Source organism: Orycteropus afer, unplaced genomic scaffold, assembly GCF_000298275.1.
Source record: "Orycteropus afer afer isolate SDZICR_OR568_19922 unplaced genomic scaffold, OryAfe1.0 scaffold00574, whole genome shotgun sequence".
Taxonomy (NCBI): Eukaryota; Metazoa; Chordata; class Mammalia; order Tubulidentata; family Orycteropodidae; genus Orycteropus; species Orycteropus afer.
Genome location: NW_006922161.1, coordinates 1,111,833 through 1,134,825, shown reverse-complemented (window position 1 = coordinate 1,134,825; position 22,993 = coordinate 1,111,833). Strand labels below are relative to the sequence as shown.

Sequence of the window (22,993 nt, the reverse complement as noted above, 5' to 3'; positions counted from 1 at the left end):
CGACCTCGTCTCCCTGACATGGCCCTCTCTGGCAGCCTCTGCCACCGGATGTCTGCTCCCTAGGGCCCGGCTCATGGGTCTGCCCGGTGGTGGTCGGCCGGCCCCGAGGGCGCCCGGAGGCTGCAGCAGCACGGCCCCTGCCCTGCCTGGTGGTGGTGCGGCGGCGGCTCAGCTCTGCCTGTGGGCCTGGCGGGGCCCCACTCAGAGGGCTGGGCCACGCGGGGGTTTATAGAGTTCCAGGCGCGGTGCTCCCTGCTGGGCAGGCTGACTAACGTGCTGACGGGGCGGCGGCATTTACGGGCCACAGGCTCCACTGGCCGGGCTGGGAGGGAGGCTGGGAGAAACTGGAGGAGGCTCTCGGTGGCTCTCGCGGCCGGCCGTCAGCGGGGCGCAGGGCTTGTCTGCTCCTGCCTGGGCGGGTGCCCGCCTCTGCCCCACCCTGCTCGCGGGAAACTCAAACTCCAGGCCACCGGGCCGGTCTCCGGTTCCCAGTCTCCGGCACAATGAGTCTCTGAACTCGGACCCCACGGCCACAGGAGCGCCAGCCCAGGCTGGCCGGGACCCTCAGAGGAGTCTGCTGGGGCGTTGGTGGCCTGAGAAGGGGCAGGAAAGGAGAGAGCTAACCGTCCCGACGCCCTGGGGGAGGTGCTGGGCCCCTGCGGCTGCAGGCACTGGGCTGGGTAGGGGTCTGGCTCCCCGCCCACTGGAACCAGGGCCCTGACCTGGGGAGGGGACACAGGGCAGCGGAGATGGCGGCGTGGGTTGGCTTCCTGTGGGAGGTGAGGCTCCAGCGCGCGCCTCACCCCAGAGTTTCCCCAGCCGGGGGCAGCTGACTCACGCCCACACCCAGGGCCCAGGCCCTGGGACGTAGCTCTGCCACACTGGCCGGACTGGTTTGGCCCGCCCAGCCCCACCCAGTGCCCCACCCTGCTGCACCCCTCTCCCGGCCCCTAGCCTCAGAGGCCCTTGGAGGTGATGAACGCACAGCAGGGCGCTTGGGGGAGTGAAGAGAACAGAGCCTGCGCAGGGGCGAGAAGTCGGTGGGCCAGGGTGGGGGCGGGGCCGGAGGCGAGGTGTTGGGGGGGCGGGGTCCTCACCCGGGGGTGGTGCTTGCTGCTGAAGGACGCTCGGCGCGCTCTTTAAAGGTGTCGCGTGGTGCCTCAAAGGAGGCTCGTTAATGCCCAGGACGCAGCAGCCTTCCCGGTGCCCCAGAAACGCCTCGCGAGGCTGGGGGGGGCGGTCCACCCTGCAAGGCGCTCACGGCACCGCCCCCCCAGGGAAGCCAGGGGTGGAGCGCCGGCCACCCAGGAAGGCAGGCCAGGAGACGAGGGAGCCCGCGCCCCCCGTGAGCCCCGACGCCCCCAGAGGTGAGTGTCACGGGTCCCGCCCAGTCTGCTTTCTGGGGACCCGGGGTAAGGAGGATACGCCGGGCCCGGACACGCGGGGTGTGTATGTGGGGGGTGCGATGCACCCGTGTACCGGTGCGCGCACCCCCTCACGCCCCGCGGGGGGTGGAGGGCGTGCCCCCGGGGTGGTGGTGGGGGGCGTGTCCCTCTGGGAGGTGGGGGCGTGTTCCTCGTGGTAGCGGTGGGTGGGGGCGTGTCCCTCGTGGTGGTGGTGGGGGCGTGGACGCGCCCTTCCTGGCGGCGGTGGTGGAGGGCGCATGACCCTCGTGGTGGTGGTGGTGGTGGGGCGTGTCCCTCGGGGAGGTGTGGGGGGGGCGTGTCCCTGTGGTGCGTTCCCGAAGGGCTGGTTTCGAGCGGCCCTGGGCTCCCCCCGCGCTCTCACCCTCGGTGGTGATTGGGCCGCGCGCTCCGCCGGGTGGTCCCTGCCGCGCGTGTGGCGCCCTCTGGTGGCCGCGACGTGAGCCACTAGCCCAGCGCTCGGGGGCGGGCGGCCTCGGCCCCAGCGTCGCGTCACACGCCCCGCCCAGCGGCCCTCCTCCCTGCTGCCCGGCGGTCCTCAGCCCCTTCCTGGGCTCCTGGTGCCTCGGATCTCGGTCCCCGGCCCTGGCTGCGCGTAGGCCTCCGGGGCTGCTTTGTCACAGCTGTGTCTTCCCCTCCAAACCGCACAGTCAACTGCCACCTCCATCTCCGGTAACTTCAAAGCCGGCAACACACCCCAAACGCAAAATGCCCCTTCTCCTCCAGGGCCCCATCCCTTAGCATGATAGGGAGAACGGAAGGGCAGTGTTTGCCCCAGTGACCCCCAGCCTGGTTATCCTCGGGGTGGCCCCTTCCCTCACCCCAAAGACAGCTCACTGGGTTATCATCTTTCTGTTCCGTCACTGGGCTGAGCCAGGCGACTCTAACCTGGGTACTTGTCCCCCGTTTTGCTTCTCGGGGTCCATTCTCTGTGGAGCCTTGTATGGCAGACCCAAGTTAGTCCGGAGACTTCCTTGCTGAAGACCGGTGATCTTGCCTCAGCCTCGAATAAATTCCTAGTGCCCGCCAGCCATCAGCCATCTTTGTATGCCCCCCTACCCCTTGCAAGAGCCAGGAAGAGGGACCTCACCTTTGTCCTGAAAATAGGGTGGACCATAGAAGGTTTGGAAAGTGGAGACTTTATTGTTTTCATAAAAATTATATATGTACACTCGGGACCACGGTGCAGGGGACATCAAGCTCAAATGGCAAAACATACTACACAAAAACATTGTTCCACGTTCTACTTTGCTGAGTAGCAACCGGTATCTTAAAAGCTTGCAAGCAGGCATCTAGATCCAACGATGGGTCTCTCCTCATCCAGAGCAAAGAAGAATGAAGAAAACCAAAGATGCATTGAAACAATTAGTCCAAGGGACTAGTGGACCATGCAAACCTCAGCCTACAAGAAGCTGAGACCAGAAGAACTAGATGGTGCCCAGCTACCACTGTCAACCATTCAGAAAGGAATCATGCAGAAAATCCTGGATAGAGTGGGGAAAAAATGTGGAATAAAAAAGAGCTGGCTTACTGATCTGATAGAGATTGGTGAAACCCCCGAGACTATGGTCCCTAGTCACCCTTCAGGCTTAGAATTGAACTCACTCTCATGGCTTCCAGCCGAACAGTAGACAGGCATATGGGGTGAACATTTACACCAGGTAGGTACACCCTTAGAATGATGGGTCAATCGTGGGAGAACAGAGGGCAGGGTTTGCACAGGGAGACAGCTCAGGGCAGGGATGCATAGGAAAGAGGGGCACAGGGAAGAGGTAACTCCAGGGAGGAAGGGGGAAGAGAGCTGATACACTGTGGGGATTGCAGTCAGTGTCATGAAATAAAATGCTTGGGCAATCGACTTCCATAGTGATACTGCCTTGGAAACCCAAGGAGGGGTCGCTAGGAGTCAGGTTTGACTCGACAGCACGTAACAGCAATAACAACATGGAAAGTTAATTTGCTCTGTAAACTTTCACCCAAATCACAATAAAAATATATATACTATGTATATAGTCTGGGTTTCTGATGCATATAATAGGAAAACAAACAAACAAACAAACCACTGCTGTTGGGACAATTCCAACTCCTCGCACCCCCACTGGGTTTCCAAGGCTGTCAATTTTTACGGCAGTAGATTGCCTCATCTTCCTCCTGTGGAGCAGCTGGGGGGCTTGAACCACCAACCTTGTGATTAAGAGCCAAATGCCTTGCCCACTACACCACCAGAGCTCCTTAGCGTACAGTAGAAATGGATTTGAAGGACACTGTTGCTCTGACTCAGAGACCCCGTGTACAACAGAACAAAACACTGCCTGGTCCTGCTCCATCCTCACAATCCTAGTGTCAATCCATCTCATTGAGGGTCTTCCCCTTTTTTGTTGACCATGCACCTTACCAAGCATGACATCCTTCTCCAGAGAATGGTCCCTTCTGACAACATGACCAAAGTAGGTGAGACGAAGTCTGCCCATTCTGGCTTCCAGGAGCATTCGGCTGCACTTCTTCCAGGACAGATCTGTTAGTTCTTCTGGCAGCCCATGGTACTCTCAGTGTTCTTCACCAGCACCACCAGCTCTTCTTCGGTCTTCCTTATTCATTGTCCAGCTCTCACATGCATATGAGGCAATTGAAAATACTACGGCTCAGGTTAGGCTCACCGTAGTCTTCAAAAAGGCATCTTTGCTCTTTAGCACTTTAAAGAGGTCTTTTGTGGCAGATTTGTCCAGTGCAATATCAGGTCTGATTTCTTGACTGCTGCTTCCATGGGTGTTGATTGTGGATTGAAAGTAATATGAACTCTTTGACAACTTCAATCTTTTCTTCATTTATCATGATGTGGCTTACTGGTCCAGTTGTGAGGATTTTCATTTTCTTTATGTTGAAGTGTAATCCATACTGAAGACTGTGGTTGCTAATCTTCATCAGTAAGTGCTTAAAGTCATCTTTCAGCTAACAAGGTTGTGTCGTCAGCATATCGCAAGTTGTTAATGAGTCTGCCTCCAATCTTGATGCCGTGTTCTTCTTCATACAGTCCAGCTTCTCGGATTATGTGCTCAGCATACAGATTGAATAAGTGTGGTGAAAGTATGCAACCCTGATGCACTCCTTTCCTGATTTTAAACCATGCAGTGTCCCCTTGTTCTGTTCAAACAGCCTCCTGGTCTATGTACAGGTTCCTCATGAGTACAATTAAGTGTTCTGGAATTCCCATTCTTCTCAATGTTACCCATAATTTACTATGATCCACGTAGTCGAATGCCTTTGCAGAGTCAATGAAACACACCAGTAGCAGATCTAAAACTGTCTTTTCTGTTGCTGCATAACAAATTCCTACAATTTACTGACGCAAACAGCAGGCATTAAGGCCCTACAGTGTCTGAGTGTCAGGCCACAACTCCAACCAGGTCCTTCTCGTGGTCTCAGGGCTGTAGCCAAGGTGTTAGCTTGACTAAGGAAGAAGCTCCTTTCCAGTTTCTTCACATTCTTGGCAAAATGCATTTGCCCAGCCTTCTGCTGCTAGCTGCAGGCCACTCGCGCCCACAGTTCCCTGTCGTCTGGCCACTCCATAGGTAGTTCACAACGTGGCCATTTCCTCATGGCCCGCAGGAGAGCTAGTGTGCTGAGATGGGGGCTTATATGACACGAGCGTGGACGTGCGTCTTGTCAGCTGTGCCGTAGTCTGTCGGCTCGGAGCAAGGCCCAGGTCTCTTTGCACTCAAGGCAACGGCTTGTGCCGGGTGTGAAGCTCTGCGTGCCACCTCCTCATGTGTCTGCCCTGAGTTACCCCAGTTGCCACTTCCCCGACATTGCAAAGGCCTCAGGGCACTGAACCCCTTGGACTCTCCTCCCGTGTGTGTGTGCGTGTATAATTTTTCGTGTATTTTAGTTTTCATGTACATGCAATGGGGTGTCTTTGCATCTGAGGGACCACTCCTCCTTGCCCTCTAATGCGATGTAAACTTGCACTCACTTTGAAACCACTGAACCAGGCCCCACCCACAACTTCTTCATCTCAAATGCCTTCACTTGCTGCCCAAGCAGCTTTTAAACCGTTGAAAGGCTTCCAGCCTCTCCTCACGCTGAGGGGCGAGCAGCGAGGTAAGAACTGTGTGTGCCTGTTCCGAGCAGCCTGTACATGATCGAATTTACGTCGATAAACCACCCTGGGAACGGATCTGGTTTGGCACCGGGGGCTGCCTGTGTCGGCTCACGTTTTGGTCGCGTTGAATTCATTCCTTCTTGCATGGCAAATTCTATTTGGTGTTTCCCTTTTGCCTGAAAACATTTTTTGTATTTTCTTAATCTAGTCCTGTTGTTTTTAAGATTTTATTTGCCCAAAATGTGTTTATTTTGCCTTCATTAAAAATGGTGTTACCTCTTTGAAGATACTGCCTCATTGCCTCCGACTAGTTACATTTGTGTTCTCTGGCTCTGGCTAGGTACTGGGATGTGCTTTAGTGAGCGTGTCTGTTCATTTCTCCCGATTTGAATTTACCGGGCATATCAAAGCTGTGAATTGATGTCTTTTGCTAGCTTTGAAAAATTCTCTTCAGCTGTTGCTACCATCCAGTTCTCTTTCTGTCTTGGTTCACAACTCAGTCACACCTGCTTTGGGCCTTTTCAGGGGATGTGTGTGTTCCCACTGCTCCTTCCGATGTTGTCCGTCCTTTCTTTTCTCTGTGCATTAATCTGCAGTTTCTTCTGTGTTATGTTCTAGTTTCCGAATTCTGTTTTCCGCTGTGTCTGTTATGCTGTTAAACTCATCCACTGAGTGCTTGATTTCAACATTTGTGTTTACCCATTCTAGACTTTCCCTTTAATTCTATATTGTTTAAATTCTCTGCCCAGTCATTTCAACCCTGTCTTTAAATTCCTTGGCTGTACTGATCATAATGATGTTAAGTGATAATCTAAGAAATACATTATTAGATTTCTCTAGGTCAGTTTCTATTGGCTTTCATTTCTCGTTTTTCAATCAGATCTCGTTTCTTCATTTGCTTCATTATTTTTTGGGCGCCGTATATCGCATATGAAACGTGTTGGAGCTTGCTTTAAAGTCTAAATGTCATCTTGCTCCAGGGAAGATTTGGTTTGTTTCTGGTAGGCAGCTAGGCTAGGGACAGGCCCAGATTACCTTTATCCAGTCAGGAATCGAGGTGATGTGGGGCTGGGTGTCTGTACCATGAAGGTTGCTTTATTTCCTGAAGGATGTAGTTCATTTAGGATCCCTTCCCTATAGGCTTGCCATGAAAGATGAACACCCATTCAAATTCCAATTTCAGATAAACAATAAATACTGTTTTAGTGTCAGGATGTTCCCATAATCGTGTCCTGTATTTAATTTCCTGAATCTGGCCACACTAAACTCAAAGCTCACTGTCCCAAGTTGACTGTGTCCTCCCAAATATGTGTCAGCTTGGCTGGGCCATGGTTTCCACCATTGTGGATCTCCCGTATCTCCAGAGGGGAAGACTCCCCCCAAAGCTGCTGTGCCGAGTTTGGACTTCCAGCCTCTGGAACCGTGTGAGCATAAAGTTCTGGTTTAGTTTGCAGCTCTGAGGAAAGGGCCTAGTCTGCTTTCAACATCTGCTAGGCCAGCATTCCTCAGAGACCTCCTTGAGTCTCGGCCCCAATCTTCCCTGGGTCCAGGAGGTTCTCAGCACAAGGACCCAGTGTCCGAAGGATGCACTCTGCTCCTGGCTCTTCCTTCTCGTTGGCAGTCAGGTCCCAGTCTCTCTGCTCACTTCTCTCTCCTTTTCTCTCGGAAATTTAGCCCAGACCACAGGGCCAGGACCTGAGTTTGGGTGCTGCATCCCATCCTAGTGCCCTTCCAGCTGATTGGCTGATCACATCGGATCATGTCATGCAGGATGATTACAGCACCACATAACTAACTGCCAAACCACCGAGAATGATGGCCCAGCCAAGGTGACACGTGTTTCCGGGGGGGACACATTTCAATCCATGACAGATGCCTAGTAACTTTCTTTTTGTGAGGTTCAACAAGCTGATGAGAATGTGTCTTGAAGCCAGCTGCTTCACATCCTAATTTTCTTGGTACATTTATTGCCCTTTTTGTCTCAGGCCTTATTTCGTCCACTTGTGAAATGGTGGGAGCAGCAGCGTCAGAGATGTGTGACGTCAGGGAGGATGATGCCAGTCAAGATCAGCCCAAGGCTGATCCCTGCAAGGTGCAGGCATGCACATCTCCTCTCTCCAAACTTGTTCCCGGTGCCGAGACCAGCCGTCCCTCCCACAGCACTCTTGACTTCCCTTCTGGGTTTGATAATCCTTTGGGGTGGCCACACAGAACTCATATACTATGTTGCTGTTAGTTGTGCATCAAGTCGGCTCTGACTCATAGCGACTCTGTGTGCCGTGGTACAAAGCACTGTCCGGTCCTGCGCCGGCCTCACAATCCTTGCAGCCGCTGTGTCAGTCCATCTCATTGCGTGATCTCCTTTTCCGGGGGCTGGTTCCTTCTGACAACATGACCAAAGTAGAAGAGACAAAGTCTGGCCATTCTCACTTCCAAGGAGCATTCCATCTGCACTTCCTCCAGGACAGATGTGTTCGTTCTGGCAGTCCTCGGTATTTGCATGTTCTTCACCAGCACGACAACTCAGTGGCATCACTTCTCCTGTGGTCTTCCTTATTCTTCGTCCGGCTTTCATATGAGGCTCCTGGAAATACCATGGCTTGGGTTGGGGCTGTGGTCTTCAAAGTGACACCCGTGCTCTTTGCCATTTACAGAGGTCTGTTGAGCAGACTTACATGGTGCAGTACGCCCTCTGATCCCCTGACTGCTGCTTCCACGGGCAATGATTGTGGATCCAAGCGAAATGAAATCCCTGGCAGCGTCACTCGTTTCTCCATTTATCACGATGTTGTTTGTTGGTCCAGTTGTGAGGACTTGTGTCTTCTTGATGTTGAGATGTCATCTATACTGCAGACTGTAGACTCTGATCTTCATCAGGAAGTGCTCCAAGTCCTTTGCACCTTCAGCAAGTAAGGCTGCGCCATCTGGGTGCTGCGGGCTGTTAATGAGTCTTCCTCCAGTCCCGATGCCACACTCTTCTTCCTCAAATCGTCCAGCTTTGTCTAATCCAGTCACAGACTGCACTGACGGGTCTCTCAGCTTCCTCAGCTGCTGTTGGCTCCTTTGGGCTGTCCAAGTCAGCAGCAGGCCCTCCTCTCTGCCTGTAGGTCTCCTCGTGGTCCTACCGTCGGTCTCCACCGACTCTGCCACAGGGCCCCTTCCAGGCCTGTCGCCACCGGCTTTCCTGCTGGGTCCTTTCTGGGCCTGTCACTGTCTTCAATGACCTGTGTCACAGCTCTGTTAGGAGGTGTCGTACCTCCTTTCTCTCTCGTTTTTTCTCCCTTCTGCTGCTTCCTACTTTCTGTCTGAAAACCTCTGTGGGGCTGGCTGCTTATGTACGCAGACTTCTCCTCAAGTTCAAGGCATGGTCCTCCCATCTGAGCCGTGAACTGACCGATCCCCTGTCAGTAGGCTCCACATACCTCATTAACCAAACCCTGCAAGGTGCACACCAGTCACAGGACAGGCTGCAGCCCATGGCCAGACGACAAGTACCAAACCGATTTGCTTATAGCTCACCCAGGAAACATAAGCAGCCTGACCAAAGCACTAACCCTAGAAAACCAGGGCAAAGGTCATGCCTCAGGGCTTAGGGGGGAATGATCTCAAGCTGCTTTTCCAAAGAACCAAGGCACAAGGCCACATGAAGGACCGGTTCCACCACACCTCCAGGCCTCGAAGTGCCCTTATTTTATCTGTTTGTTTGTCTCATTGTCAGATTCTCTGCACTAATTATTCTTTAGAAAAAAATTACTGTGGTGAAAATACACAGTAAACCCACACCATCTGTTTCTGCAGGTGCAGCTGAGCGACGTTGCTGGCAGTCTGTTCTGCAACTCCGTTCAGTCCCTCTTCTCAGTCCCGGTCCCAGCCCACTGCCCTGGTCACCACCTGGTCTTTGGGTTTATGTATCTTCTTAGGCTGCTTTGGCTTCGTCCGTCCTGTGGCTCCCTGTAACTGTTCTCACTCCCATTCTGTGCCGCTCACCTGCTTTTCATAAAACGTTGTCGCCGACGGCGCCGTCACACTCCCTCTGGCCGCGCTGCTCCGCTGTGTCCACTGGGTCTCTTTCCTTGCAGACTGCCTTCTGTACCTCATTCGGCCATCTTCCCTGCCTTGAAAAGCTCTGGCGGCACAGGTTAAGGTCAGTGGTTCAAACCCACCAGCCGCGCTGCAGGAGAAGGATGAGGTAGTCTGCTTCCATAAAGATCTGCAGCCTTGGAGACCCTATGGGGCAGTTCTACTCTGGAATCAACTCCACCACAGTGGGTTTCATTTGGGCTTTGTCTTGGTAAAGATTAAGGAATTCTGGTGGCGTAGTGTCTAAGGCACTTGACTGCTAACCAAAAGGCTGGCGGTTCAAACCCACCAGCCACTCCTCGGAAGGAAGGTGGGGCAATCTACTTCTGTAGTGATACTGCCTCGGAAACCCAAGGAGGGGTCACTATGAATCAGGTCTGACTCAACGGCACATAACAACAACAGTGGCTAAGGCATTTGGCTGCTAACCAAAGGGTCAGTGGTTCGAACCCACCAGTCACTCTGCCAAAGAAAGATGAGGCAGCCTGCTTCTGTAGAGATTTACAGCCTTGGAACCCCAATGGAACCCCAGTGGGGGTTGCTATGAGTTGGAAATGGCTCGACAGTGAGTGTGGGTTGGTTTGGGTGAAGAGTGCAGCCTTTGCAAGGGCAGTTCCACTCTATCTGACAAGGTTGCCATCAGCTGGAATCGACTCAGCGGTGCCGGTTTCCCCGTCTTTGACCTCCTGTTTCATTGAAGTTATGTTCTGTCATGTCCGTCCCCATGGCTTGCCATGCTTGTGGGGACCTGGCTAGGGTGTGTGTCCTCTCTCCTGGGTCCTCGGCTGCTCTCCAGCCCACAGCACTCGCCTCACCGTACCAGCACACGGCCAACCTGGCAGTAGTGACCAGCTCTCCTTTTTGCTTGGAGATGCACAGTCACCATTACAGTGCCAGGCTGAGCATTTGCTAAGTGCCAGGAACCGGGTGATTTGGACTAGAAGAACACCCCGAGCGAGCGCCGGTGCCCCAGGGCTGCCCTGCTGGAGGGGAAAGGGCGCTGAGGCCCTGACAGGCTAAGGAGCACACCTGGCCTGGCCGGTTGGTGAGTGGCAGGGCTGGACATGCAAGTCCTCTGCACACTGCCCGTGGGCCCCAGCTCATGGCCTGGACGCGGTCGTTCCAGGCTCGGGGTCAGCCTCCTGTGTGTCCCCAATCTGCAGAGGCCCTGGGCTCCGCTCCCTCTTCTTTTAGGGGGCGGGGTGCTGCAGTGGGAGCCCTCTCCAGGCTTGGCCTGTTGGTGACCTGGGGCAGGACATAGGGGGGCCTTCTGAGGAGGTGGTCCCGCAGGCCGTGGAGTGTCTCTGCTCTAGGCTGTTTCCCTCATCCCTCCTCAGGCCCTCCCAACTCCTTCAGCTGCACCTTCTGAGTTGAGCTGGGTTTGTGTGCGGGTTGGGGGACACTGCAGGACATGGACCCTCTGTCTCCACCCTGGGCAGCCGGCCACCATTTTGGCTGGGCCACACTATGTCATTTAAGGCCACGCTGTGTGTTTTACGGATGTTCTTGGTCCTGCCATCAGATATGAGTGGGTCCCTGGTGGTGTGGACGCCTGGAGGTGCTGGAGGCCTCCTGGTGGTTGTGGGTGGTGCTTTGGAGGGAGACTGGGCTCCCTAGCCTGGCCTCTCCCCAACCCAGAGCCGACTGTGGAGGATCGGGCAGCCACTATCATCCAATGTGCCTTCCGGGGGCTGCTGGCCAGGCGCGAAATGGCTCGCCGGCAGCGGGACCGGCAGGAGTATGTGGAGCAGATGGAGAAGCTGCAGCGGGAGGTGAGGCCAGGCTGCGGGCAGCCTCAGTGCAGCCTGGGGCTGGAGCCAGGGAGCAGATGGGGAAGGCAGGGTGTCAGGACAGGTGGGAGCTCAGGACGGAGAGGTCATGACCTCAGGGAGAGTGAAGTTCACGAGTGACCTCGGGACTGGGCGCATGGCTTTGGGGCTGGGGCGGCAGAGCCCTCGGGGCTGGGGGCGTGGCCTCGGCGCCAGGAGACTGGCAGAGCCCTGGGGAAGGTGCAGGCGGACCTCAGTCCGGGCCCTGGCCGGCGCCCCCAGCCCCTGCCTTCACAGGCCTTCCTGGCCATGGTGCGGCGGGAGCGAGAGGCGGCGCGTCGGCAGCGCGAGGAGGAGGAGGAGGCTCAGCGCAGGCGCCGCGAGGAGCTGCAGCGCCGCCACCGGCTGCTGGAGGCGGCCTTCGACGGCCACGTGGTCGAGATCCAGGCGGTGCTGAAGGAGGTGGGCGGGGCGGCAGGGCGAGGTGGGCGCGGGCCCAGGGTCCAGGCGGGGTGGGCGGCTCAGGTGCTGACCACCCCGGTGCCCAGGTGGAGGACCAGCTGACCGCGGAGGGCGTGGGCCACGACGAGGAGGGCCAGGCGCGGCGGCTGCAGAGGCGCGTGGCCATGGTGGACTGCCAGGACAGCAGCGGGAACACGCCGCTGTCAGAGGCGGCCGCGGGCGGGCAGCTGCAGGCCATCCAGCTGCTGGCGGAGCAGGGCGCCTGCCCCAACAGCAAGGTGCGTGCGGAGTCCTGGGCTCCGCCTCCAGGGGGCGTGGCTCTTTGCGGAGCGCGGGGCTCCTCCCGGGGGCGGGACCCTTCCTGGGGCGGGGCTCCTCCTGGGGGCGAGGCTCCGCGCAGAGCACGGGCCTCCTCCTGGGGGCGGGGCTTCTCCAAGGATGGGGCTCCTCTGGGGGCGTGGCTCCTCGCAGAGCACCGGGCTCCTCCTGGGAGCGGGGCTCCTCCCGGAGGGCCGGGGCTCTTGCTTAAGGGTCCCTCCCGCAGGGCGCTTTCGGCCGCACCCCGCTTTACCGAGCGGCCTTCGGGGGCCACCTGGCGGCCGTGGAAGTTCTGCTGAAGCTCGGAGCCGACCCCCGGATCTACGCTGACGACGGGAGCACCCCAGCGCAGGTGGCCGGGCGGCGAGGGCGGTGGGGACAGCCAGGAAGGGGGCACACCTCCCGCAGAGGCGGGGAGCCCACCTGCAAGGCCTCATAGGGTTCTTTGTCGCCCGCTCCCATCTTCAGCCTGGTTGTCACCTACTCGGAACGGAACTACTTCGGGGTACCTTGCCTCTCAGGTTTAGCTGCGCTCCTTAATCCTCCCTTTGCCTTAAGAGGTCAGACGGGGAAACTGAGGCCAGGCCTCTGGGACCGCCCGAGGGCGTGACAGGCTGCAGGCAGGGCTGTCCCAGGTGTCCAGCTGGCCCTCGCTCCCGGCGTCTTGTTTCTGGAACCCAGGGCCCCTCCCCACCTGGCCCTCGGCTTGGCCTCAGCCCTGCTCCTTGGAAGGTGAGGACGGCAGTGTGGGCCAGCTGGGGACAGGGGCCCTGGACGTGGGGGTGGGAGGCAGTCGGGGTGGGGCAGCGGTAGGGGTGCCACGTGCCGCTGTCTGCAAATGGCCTGTCAAACGCACTGACTGCCCTGTCCCCGGTGCCCCAGCGCCTGGACTCTAATGCTCAGGGCTTGCCTGGACCACGTGGGCCTGTCTGTGTGGAGGCCCAGCACCCAGTCCTTTGCTTCAGGGTCTCTGTGTGGGCCCACCTCCACAGCCTGCCCTCCGGGGGACTCACTCCTTTTCTCGGTTGGCTCTTCCAGCCCGGGACCCCCACGTGGGTCCCTGGATGGACAGGGTCCTTTGAGAGAGCGCCTCACTGCTTCTGCTGTCGCGGGTGCAAGGGACAGAGCGGCCTGGCTCCCGGAGCAGGCAGCGGGTGGGATGGTGGAAGGGGACCCCATCTCTCAGCCCCTATGCTGGGGCAGGAAGGGGGAGAGTGGAGGAGAGGGGGTGCCTCCCGGCGGGTGGCGCTTCGGGGTATTGAGAGGGCCCCAAGGCCATCTGAGGACAAGGGCGGCCAGCCCCAGGCACAGGGAGGGGGCACATTGAGGGTGGGGAGGGGCTTAGATGCCAGGGCCCAGAGCTGTGTCTCAAGACTGGGGTCACGGGCACAGGTTGCACGAGAGCATGCAAGTGGGAGCTGTAAGGTGGGGGAGCTCAGGGGCTGACGGGAGGGTGCCCAGCAAGCAGGGAGAGCAAGTGGCCCCGGGGCAGGAGGACAAAGTGTGGGGGAGAGCATTCCAGATAGCCCCCAGAGAGGGCAGAGGTCACAGCACCTGGGAGAGAGGGGAGGCGGCAACACCTCACCAGGAAGCAGAAAAGAAGGGCCCTTCCTTTCCTTGCAGCTTCGTGCAGAGAACGCTGGCCCTGGCGCAGGCAGAGGGCATTTTGAGCTGTGTGGCCACAGGCACGTTGCTTTACCTTTCTGAGTCCTGGCTGCTGCTTTGTAAAGCCAGGATGATAGCAACCGCCTTGGGGACGGGTTGTCAGAATGAGAAGGAATGACTGAAACGTTGGTTTCCACCCCGCACACTGGCTGTAAGGATGGAACAGTAAAGGGTGGGGCAGGGAGGGACAGACAGGGATGGAGCAGGCCCCAGACTTCTCATCGGCTCACCTTCACCTTCCCATGTTGTTGTTGTTGTTATGTGCCATCAAGTCAAACCCGACTCATAGCGACCCCTCCTTGGGTTTTCGAGGCAGTATCACTACGGAAGTAGGATTGCCCAACCTTCCTTCCGAGGAGTGGCTGGTGGGTTTGAACCGCCAGCCGTCTGGTTAGCAGGCAAGTGTCTTGGCCACTATGCTACCAGAGCTCCTCACCTTCCCATAGAACCACCATAACAATATGGGAAAGGTGGAAAAAATAGGAAACCCCTCACTTCCGTCACTGCTCGAACCTGTGCTACCCACCCACAGCCCCGGAGTAGGGAGGGATTTCTGAGGCCGTGTGGTAGGCAGGCTGTGGGAAGGAGGGACGAAAGGAAGGAAGGGGGGAGAGCCAGGCAGTGAGGGCCAGCCTGGGAGGGAGACTGCATCCCCCGGTGGCTGTGCGCGGGTGCTTCCTCTTCTCTGCAGGGATGGTAACGCGATAAAGGCGTAGCCCACAGACCAAACTGGAAGAAAACCCAACACCAAACTCACTGCCCTCAAGTGGATTCTGACCCCGAGCGACCCCGATGGGCTTCCGAGGTGGGATCTCCAGAGAATTAGATCGCCCCATCTTCCTTCCACAGAGCGGCTGATGGGTTACGGACAGCTGACCTTCTCATCGGCAGCCACCAGAGCTCCTTACACCCAGAAGGATGGACGAATGGTAGTGAGGTCAGCCATCTACACTGAAGTTCAAGTCAGCTGTGGAGTCCAGTGGTGCTCAGGGATTGGAGGCACCTGGTACCACTGAGAGGAGCTCTGGTGGCATGCTGGTTAAGGCACTCAGCTGCTAACCAAAAGGTCAACAGTTTGAACCCATCAGCTACTCTGTGGGAGAAACATAAGGCAGTCGGCTTGGATAAAGATCTGTAGCCTTGGAAACCCTATGGGGGAGAAAGGCCTGGCCATCTACTTCCAAAAAACGTGGCCATTGCACACCTTCCAATCAGCAGCGCCACATTGTCCAATATGGTGCGGGAAGATGAGCCCCTCAGGTTGGAAGGCACTTAGGATATGGCTGGGAAGAGCTGCCTCCTCAGAGTAGAGTCCCCTTAATGACATGGATGGAGTAAAGCTTTTGGGACCTCCCATTGGCTGATGGGGCAAGACTCGAAATGGGAAGAAACAGCTGCAAACATCCATTCATAATCGGAATGTGGAATGTACGAAATATGAATCTAGAACTAGAAGCTGTCAGAAATGAAATGGAATGCATAAAGATCAATGTCCTAGGCACTGGTGAGCTGACGGACTGGTATCAGCCATTCTGAATTGGACAATCATATGGTCTGCTAGCTGGGAATGAGAAAGTGAAGAGGAATGGCATGGCACTCAGGGTCAAAAAGAACGTTTCAAGATCTATCCCGAAATGCAGCAGTGTCAGTTACAAGATAATACCTACAAGGAAGACCAGTTAATACAACTGTTATTCAATTCTACGCACCACCCACTAATGCCAAAGATGAAGAAGTTGAAGATTTTACCAACTTTCATAGTGTGAAATCGATTGAACATGCACTCAAGATGCATTGATAATCACTGATGATTAGAATGTGTAAGCTGAAAACAAAGAAGCATTGGTAGTTGGAAAATATGGCCTTAGTGAAAGGACACCAGAGATCACATGGCAGAATCTTGCAAGACCAATGACTTACTCATCACGAATGCCTTGTTGCTGTTGTTCTGCCCGTATTGCTGTTAGTATTTCTGGCACCACTGGTCGCAGTAAACAGTTTGCCCTCATTAGACATGAGGGTTTGATGGAAGAAGTCTTCTGATTCATTATGGCTTTTTTAATTAAATTTTCTTGTGATTTGGGTAAAAGTTTACAGAGGAAATTCATCTTCTATACAGCAGTTCACATACACTTTGCTCATGATATTGACTGTAATCTCCCAAAATGCAATAGCTCTCCTCCCATATCCTCCCTATAGTTAGTTACCTCTTCCCTGTGTCCTTCCCACCCATGCACTCCTGCCCCACAAGCTGTCTCCCTGTGTATATACAGCCTTTCTATTATCTCATGATTAATCTCTGCAAGGAGTGTATCTACCTAGTGTAAATGTTCAGCTCATATGCTTGTCTTTTGTTTGGCTGGAAGCCACAGGAGTAGGTTCAATTCCAGACCTGAAAGAGAGCTAGGGGCCATAGTCTCAGGGGTTCCACCAGGCTCTATCAGAGCAAAACTGCCCCCCCCCTTTTTTTTTTATGATTTTGAGTATTGTTCCACATTGTTCTCCCTCTCTATACAGGATCTCCTACATAGATCCCCCTCTGAGTGGTTGACAGTGGTAGGTGGGCACCATCTAGTTCTTCTGGTCTCATAGTTGTATAGACTGAGCATCACATGGTATACCAGTCACTTGGACTAATTGTTTCCATGTGTCTTTGGTTTTCTTCATTTTTCTTTGTTCTGGATGAGGAGAGACCCGTCATCGCATCTAGATGGCTGCTTGCAAGCTTTTAAGATCCCAAGATCCAAGGGGACACTACATGGTTTAAAATCAGGAAAGGTGGGCATCAGGGTTGTATCCTTTCACCATAGTTATTCAATCTGTATGCTGAGCAAATAATCCAAGAAGCTGGACTACATGAAGAAGAACATGGCATCAGGACTGGAGGAAGCCTCGTTAACAGCCTGTGTGTGATATGCAGATGACACACAAGTGAAGATGACTTGAAGCACTTACTGATGAACATTAAACACCACAGTCTGCAGTATGGATTACACCTCAACGTAAAGGAAATGAAAATCCTCACAAGTAGACAAATAAACAGCATCATGATGAATGGAGATTGAAGTTCCCAGGAATTTCATGTTACTTGGATCCACAATCAACATCCAAGGAAGCAGCAGTCAAGAAATCAGACTGGACAAATCTGCTGCAAAAGACCTGTATGGACCATGAGATCCTCAGCCTGTATGACTGTGGGACCAGGAGAACCAGATGGTGCCCGGCTACCACTGTCAACCACTCGGAGGGGGATCTGTGTAGGAGATCCTGGATGGAGAGGGAGAACAATGTGGAACGAAACTCAAAATCATTCAAAACAAACAAACAAACAGTTTTGCTGGCCTGCTAGAGCCTGATGGGACCACTGAGACCATGCCCCCTAGCTGCCCTTCAGGTCTGGAATTGAACCCACTCCTGCGGCTTCCAGCCAAACAGAAGATAGGCATATGAGCTGAACATTGACATTAGGTAGATACACTCCTTGGAGAGATCAATAATGGAGAATGAAGGGCTGTGTATGCACAGGGAGATAGCTCAGGGGGCAGGAGTGCATGGAGAGAAGGACACAGGGAAGAGGTAATTATGGGGAGGAAGTGGGAGGGGAGCTGTTGCATTGTGGGAAATTGTAGTCAATGTCATGAGACAGAGTGTATGTGAACTGCTGTATGGAAAGTGAATTTGCTCTGTAAACTTCCACGCAAATTACAAAAAAAGAAAAAGACCTATATGGAGTGTAAGGAGCAAGATGTCGCTAAGGTGCACCTGAGCCCAGCTATATTTTCAGTCGCCTGCTATGCAGTAAGTAGAAAGACAGAACCGGTGCCTTGAGGTACGGTGTTAGCCAAGAATACTGAACGTACCACAGACGTGAGTGGACAAACCTGTCTTGGAAGCACAGCCAGAGCGCTCCTTGGAAGTGAGGATGATGGGCCTTCATCTCACGACCTTTGGACTTACTGTCAATATACGTTCCATGGAGAATGGAAAAAGTAGGGCAGGGGAAGGAACCAGACTACTGGGGTGCCCAAGGCCAGGGTTAGGGGTACAAGAAAGGGAAGCTGTAAAGGAGGTGCTGGTGTGAGCATTGAACAGCTGGGGGGCTTCCAGCAGAGAGGGTGGGACCGGTGTGCCTGAGGAAGAGGAAGGAGGCCTGTGTGGGGCAGCGGAGCGGGGTGGGAGTTGACCACATGTCAGCCCTGCTCCCCTGTCCCCGGGGAATTGGTTGACCTCACAGCTGGAGCTGGCCTCCTTCCCTCCCCCCTGCACACACAAATGATGCCCAAGTCAGTTCAGGACACATCCCCACACTGACCTCCACTGCCCTGCTCCGTGGATAAGCGGTCCTTCCACCCCTCACGTCTTCTCACCCAGCCCCCAGCCCCATGGTTCACGCCTTTGTACCATATTCGCGTTTCTGTCCAGGCAGCAGTCGCGTGTGTCGTCATCCCTTCATTCAGTGCCCACTTTCCACCTGACACCGCCACGCACTTGTCGCGCCGTGGCTTTTGCAGCCTGCAGACGCTCCTGCCCCAGCTGCGTCCTTCCCGCCATCCCCTAACCTGCACAGCCTGCGGGGCTTTCTGCCACGGGCCGCCCACCGCGGCCACAAACGCTCCTCAGGACCCCTGTTGGCAGGTTCCATCCGGCCGCTCGGCGCCCCCAGCCCCTTCGGGTCAGCCGTTAGGGAGCGCGCAGTCGGTGCCCTGGACAGCAGGGTCGCGCAACAGTCATGCATTAACAGCCCGAAGTGGCACGGTTGGCCCGCGGGAGGGATGGCTCACCTGCTCGGCTGCGCCGCTCTCAGTGCAGCCCTGGGGGTTCTCGCTACCCATGGGGAACCCAGGGCCATGGCGCCTGCCGGGATTGGGTCGCAGGGGTGAGAGGAGGCAGCGGACTGCGGGAGCCGGGGGCAGTGCAGCGGAAAGGAAAGCCCCGGAAGTCCCCAGAACAGCCGGCGCCGGCCCCGTCCGGGAGTGGGCGCCATAACCTCCCCGCAGGTCCGCTGAAGCGCGCGCGGCAGCCCCTGAGCGGCCGGTCGCTCGCGCCTGCAGGTGGCGTCCCTGGACGCGGTGGCGGACGTGCTGCAGTCGTGGGACCTGAGCCTCACCGAAGCCATGCTACGGAACATGGAGGCCGAGCGGCAGCGCCGCGCACAGGAGGAGCAGCGGCACAAGGAGGCCGAAGCCCAGCGGTTCGCGGGGCCCGGGGCGCGCGGGGCGGCGGCGGCGCCGCATGGCTCTCACTGCCCGCCTTCCCTCCCGCCTCAGCCTCAACTTCAGGGTGCAGCAGCTGGCCAAGGAGCGGCAGCAGTGCCACAAGGAGGTGAGGGCGACCTGTGGCGAGGGCAGAGCGATGGGCTGGGAGGGGCGCGGTGCGGGAGGCGGAGCCTGGGAGGGGCGTGATGAGGGAGGCGGGGCGTTGGAGGGGCGTGGTGCGGGAGGCGGGGCCTAGGTGCCGGAGGCAGGGCCTGGGGAGGAACGGTCTTTGGAGGGCCAGGGTGGAGGAAGGACCTCGAGCGTGGCCCGGCGGTGGAAGCCGGGCTGTGGGAGTCGGGGCTGGGATATGTGGACAGGTGTGGGGAGGCGGAGCCAGGCTGCGGGAGGCCAGGCCTGGAGAGGAGTCTGGCCTTGGAAGCAGGGGCGGGGGAGGAGCTGGTCGGTGGGAGGCGGGGCCGTGGCAGGAGTCTGGCCCCGGGAGGCGGGCTGGGGCGGAGCCTGGGTGAGCGTGGTGGGTCGGGGGAGAACCGAGAGGCGGGGCCCGGCGGGCAGGAGCGCTGGAGACCAAAAGGCTGGCTCTTCCGGAGGGCGCCGGTGCAGCCTGGTCAGCGCTTGCTTTCGTACCGGCCCGTCCCAGCTGCAGCAGGCCTATTGCGAGCTTAACCGGAGGATGACGGAGCACGACAAGTGCGAGCGGAAGCAGATGGGCAAAACCGACCTCACCCTACAGGTGGGCGACCAGCAGGCCGCGCGACCAGCGGGCCTACACTGCTGTGAGCGGACTTCCGAGCTCCCTTCTTTCTGAACACCTCTTCCGGCTCGCATCAGCCCCAGGCTTCTCCCACCCTGGCCGGGGGTTCCTGGGTGGGCCTGCTTTTCCCTCTCACCTGGCTCTCCCCAGATGTCCGCACCAGACAGGGGAAACGTTCCAAGGGGCTGATGTGTGCAGAGGGGCTGGGAGCGGTGGTGATCAGCCCATGTCTCATGCAAGGCCGTCAGGGACGCAGAGGCCCAAGTGGACAGACTGCGGCAGGAGGCCCAGAAGGCTGAGGAGATGCTGGCTATGGCCAGGCTGGCGCTGCGGGAGCAGACTCCAGAGGGTGGGCTGGGGGCTGGAGGCGGGGCCCGGGAGGGGCAGGGTCTGGCCTTCCTGCGGCTCCACCCTGACGTCCCCGCAGACGACGAAGAGGTGCCTGGGCTGAAGTGCCAGGTGGCCGAGCTGCACGACGTGCTGATGAAGGACGTGGGCGACCGTATCCGCAACGACGGGCGGTGAGTGCTCCAGGCCAGGTGTGGGGCGGGCAGGCCCAAGGAAGGAGGTGACCTAGTGGCTGCCCCCAGGTGGCCTCTTGTCATCGACCCTTCGGGCCAGGCAGCCACTTTCCTGCGCTACCAGGACACTAACTACTTGGACACGATGAACCCGGAGCACCTGTTGCCAGAGAGGATGCGGCTGGCGCTCCTAGGGGCGCTCCGGTGAGGCCGGTCAGGGTGGGCGCTCAAGGCGTGGCCAACCCTGGGCCCGCCCCTCACCACACATCCTCCAGGTACGGGAAGCCGCTGGTCTTCGACTTGGGCAAGGTGGACATGTTCCCGGTGGTGCAGCGGCAGCTGGAGGGGGTCCAGGCGGGCCTGGCGCAGGAGCTGCTGGGCCGCGCGCTGCTGGCGGACGAGCGGTACCTGTCGCTGCTGCGGCCCGCCGACGGGCCCGAGTACGGCCCCACACAGTTCCAGGCGGCGCGCCTGGTGCACTTCCGCCTCTTCTTCGTCACCAGGGTGCAGTGGCCACCGGCGGAGCAGCTGCAGGCACTACTCCCGGTGCGCGTGCTGCTGCCCGGCACAGTCGTGTAACGGCCCAAATAAAGCTTGTACCCCAGGGTATAATTACACGTGCGTAATTTGGAGCAGGGCCGTGCGCACGGCTCAGTGGCCGCTGGTTTGTGGTGCATTGGGGGTATATGTGGGCAGAATGCCTGGGCGAGCGAACAGAGCAGTGGGTGGCCTGAGCCTCCCCATGGGCCCCTCGGAAGAAAAGCCCTGGTGACCCACTTCCTCCACAATCAGCTACTGAAAGCCCATGGGAGCCCAGGTCTGCTGTGACACTGCGGGGCTCTGTGACGGGTGACCACTGGTGTCTGGGGTGTTTGCAAGCCAAGCAGTCCCCCTCTGCTGCAGGGTCAAGTGGGGTAATGGTGGGGGCTGGCCAGGGCAGTCAGGGGTCCCCAAACTCTTGCAGCCTCAGGCTTCAAGAAGCAGGATGCTTGACGTTGGGAGAGGGGTGGGCACACAGGCAGGAAGTAAAACGTAGTCACCTTTATTCTCCATAAACCACAAAATAGAGTCTTTGGTTGTACAAACATCACTAGTTACAGTCTCGCCAGAGGGGGGGCAGTTAGTCAGCGGCCAGAGGTCCCGAGAAGTCTCTTTAAAATGCTAACACCCAAGTTAAAAGACTTGGGGCAAGGGTGGTGTTGGGAGCTGGCAGGACCCCCCCACCCCAAGTCGGGGAGGCCCGCAGGAGCCTGACCCCTCTAGGAAGGCACGGGGCCCAGGCCACGGCGTCCCGGCCGCACGGGGCGCCGGCTGCTGCAGACGGTCACGTCCTCAGGGCCCGAGGCACCGGGTGAGGGCCTGCCCAGGAGCACCAGGGCCACCTCTCCATCCTCCTCCTGGGGACCTGCAGTGGGGCTGGGGTGACTGCCGGCACCTGGACCACCTCCCTGTCCCCCTCCTACAGATGCACTCGGGCAGCCCAGGAGCTCAGCCCACCCCCCACCTCTCAACTCACTGGGGCTTGGAGACTTTTCCAAAGACCTCAGCTCCTCAGCAAAATCCGGGGTCTGACGAGGAAAGAGGGGCTTGGTGAGGCCCTGGGCGTAGACTCGCCCTGCGCTGGGGCACAAGGTCCCCATGCTGAGCCCCATGGAGCCTGGGGCGGGGTTCTGGGCAAAGCCCAGAGTTGAGGAGAGGAGGTGGATGGAAGGCCCCAGTACCCAGAAACCCAGAATGCAAGGAGAGCAGGCAGGGCACGTGGCAGGGGAACAGGCAGGCCGAGGGGGCCAGGGCATGGTGCCAGGCCCGCGTGCATGGGCACAGGCGGTACCTGGATGTCATAGACAGGTCTGGAAGAAGGGAGGGCTGCGAATACCCTGTAGTCAAACTTCTTTCCAGACATGGACTTGAAAGGACAGCGTGAGGAGGGAGACCGGAAGTGAGAGAAAGAGGGGGAGCCATCCCCACCGCGAGACTGAGAGGAGGGGAGGGCAGGGGTCACCTCCCACCCCATGGTGCACGGCTCAGGCCGCGGCATGTCTCACCAGCCGTCCTGGGGAGGTGCTGGTCTGAAGGCTGAGGTCTGGAAGACAAGACGTGGGCGTCGGGGAACTCCGAGTTGGCTAGGCTCCCCCACCTTTCCCCTTTCCCGTCGACCCCTCCACAGACCTTCTAAAGGGGTGGGTGACGGGGTAGGTGCAGGAGAGGGGGCTTCGGCCAGCCGCTCCAGGGGCCCACGCTTGCCTCGGCCCTCCTGGGACTTGCTGAGCACCATCTGTGCTCGGAGGGCGTCCTGCTCCAGGGACTTCATCCTGTGGGGACCAGCACCGGGGCTGGGTGGGGCTGGAGGGCGGGGCCGGAGCAGAGCAGGGGCGGGGTCAGGGCGGATCAGGGGGCGGGGCCGGATTGGAGCCGGGCCAGGGTTCTCACCTGGCCGCCCTCCACAGCGCCCGTTTCTCGGCCTCCAGGGCCCGGCGCTCGGCAGGGGACAGAGCCCGCTCGGGCACCGGCAGCTCGGGGCTTTGTACGCGCAGACGTTCCTGGTGGCGCCGCTCAGCCTTGGCCGTCCGTACCGGGGCGCTGCCTCCGAGGGGCGGAGGGGACGCTGGGCTGAGCCTAGCAGAGTGGGCAGGGCAGGCGTCAAGGCTATGAGTGGCCGGGCACGGCCGATGTGAGGGGCTGGGGGGC

The 22,993-nt window shown here is 57.8% G+C and overlaps 2 protein-coding genes across 2 annotated transcripts in view; one reads left to right on the top strand and one right to left on the bottom strand.

Annotated features, from left to right (window-relative positions):
* Positions 1 to 1,177: 1,177 nt before the first annotated feature.
* Positions 1,178 to 20,884, top strand: IQANK1 (IQ motif and ankyrin repeat containing 1). The gene is made up of 12 exons (XM_042783012.1): positions 1,178 to 1,367; positions 11,242 to 11,375; positions 11,670 to 11,834; positions 11,921 to 12,112; positions 12,379 to 12,504; positions 18,869 to 19,017; positions 19,085 to 19,139; positions 19,671 to 19,763; positions 20,025 to 20,133; positions 20,212 to 20,305; positions 20,375 to 20,509; positions 20,581 to 20,884. Exons 1-12 carry the CDS (start codon positions 1,178 to 1,180, stop codon positions 20,882 to 20,884), a joined length of 1,746 nt encoding a protein of 581 aa, XP_042638946.1.
* Positions 20,885 to 21,564: 680 nt separating this feature from the next.
* The window catches only part of SCRIB (scribble planar cell polarity protein), a 23,896-nt gene continuing 22,467 nt past the window's right edge, over positions 21,565 to 22,993 (bottom strand). The window contains exons 32-37 of the mRNA XM_007956122.1: positions 22,736 to 22,984; positions 22,475 to 22,617; positions 22,351 to 22,388; positions 22,137 to 22,211; positions 21,822 to 21,873; positions 21,565 to 21,710 (exon numbers count right to left, since the gene is read on the bottom strand). Coding sequence (XP_007954313.1) covers positions 21,565 to 21,710; positions 21,822 to 21,873; positions 22,137 to 22,211; positions 22,351 to 22,388; positions 22,475 to 22,617; positions 22,736 to 22,984 — 703 coding nt within the window. The remainder of the gene's footprint in view (positions 21,711 to 21,821; positions 21,874 to 22,136; positions 22,212 to 22,350; positions 22,389 to 22,474; positions 22,618 to 22,735; positions 22,985 to 22,993) is intronic.

Bases quoted from the DNA above. Each gene is read 5' to 3' on its own strand.
- IQANK1 (XM_042783012.1), top strand. From the start codon at position 1,178: ATGCCCAGGACGCAGCAGCCTTCCCGGTGCCCCAGAAACGCCTCGCGA. The intron at 11,835-11,920 runs GTGGGCGGGGCG...CCCGGTGCCCAG, and splicing joins TCCAGGCGGTGCTGAAGGAG to GTGGAGGACCAGCTGACCGC. The intron at 20,510-20,580 runs GTGAGGCCGGTC...CACATCCTCCAG, and splicing joins GCGCTCCTAGGGGCGCTCCG to GTACGGGAAGCCGCTGGTCT.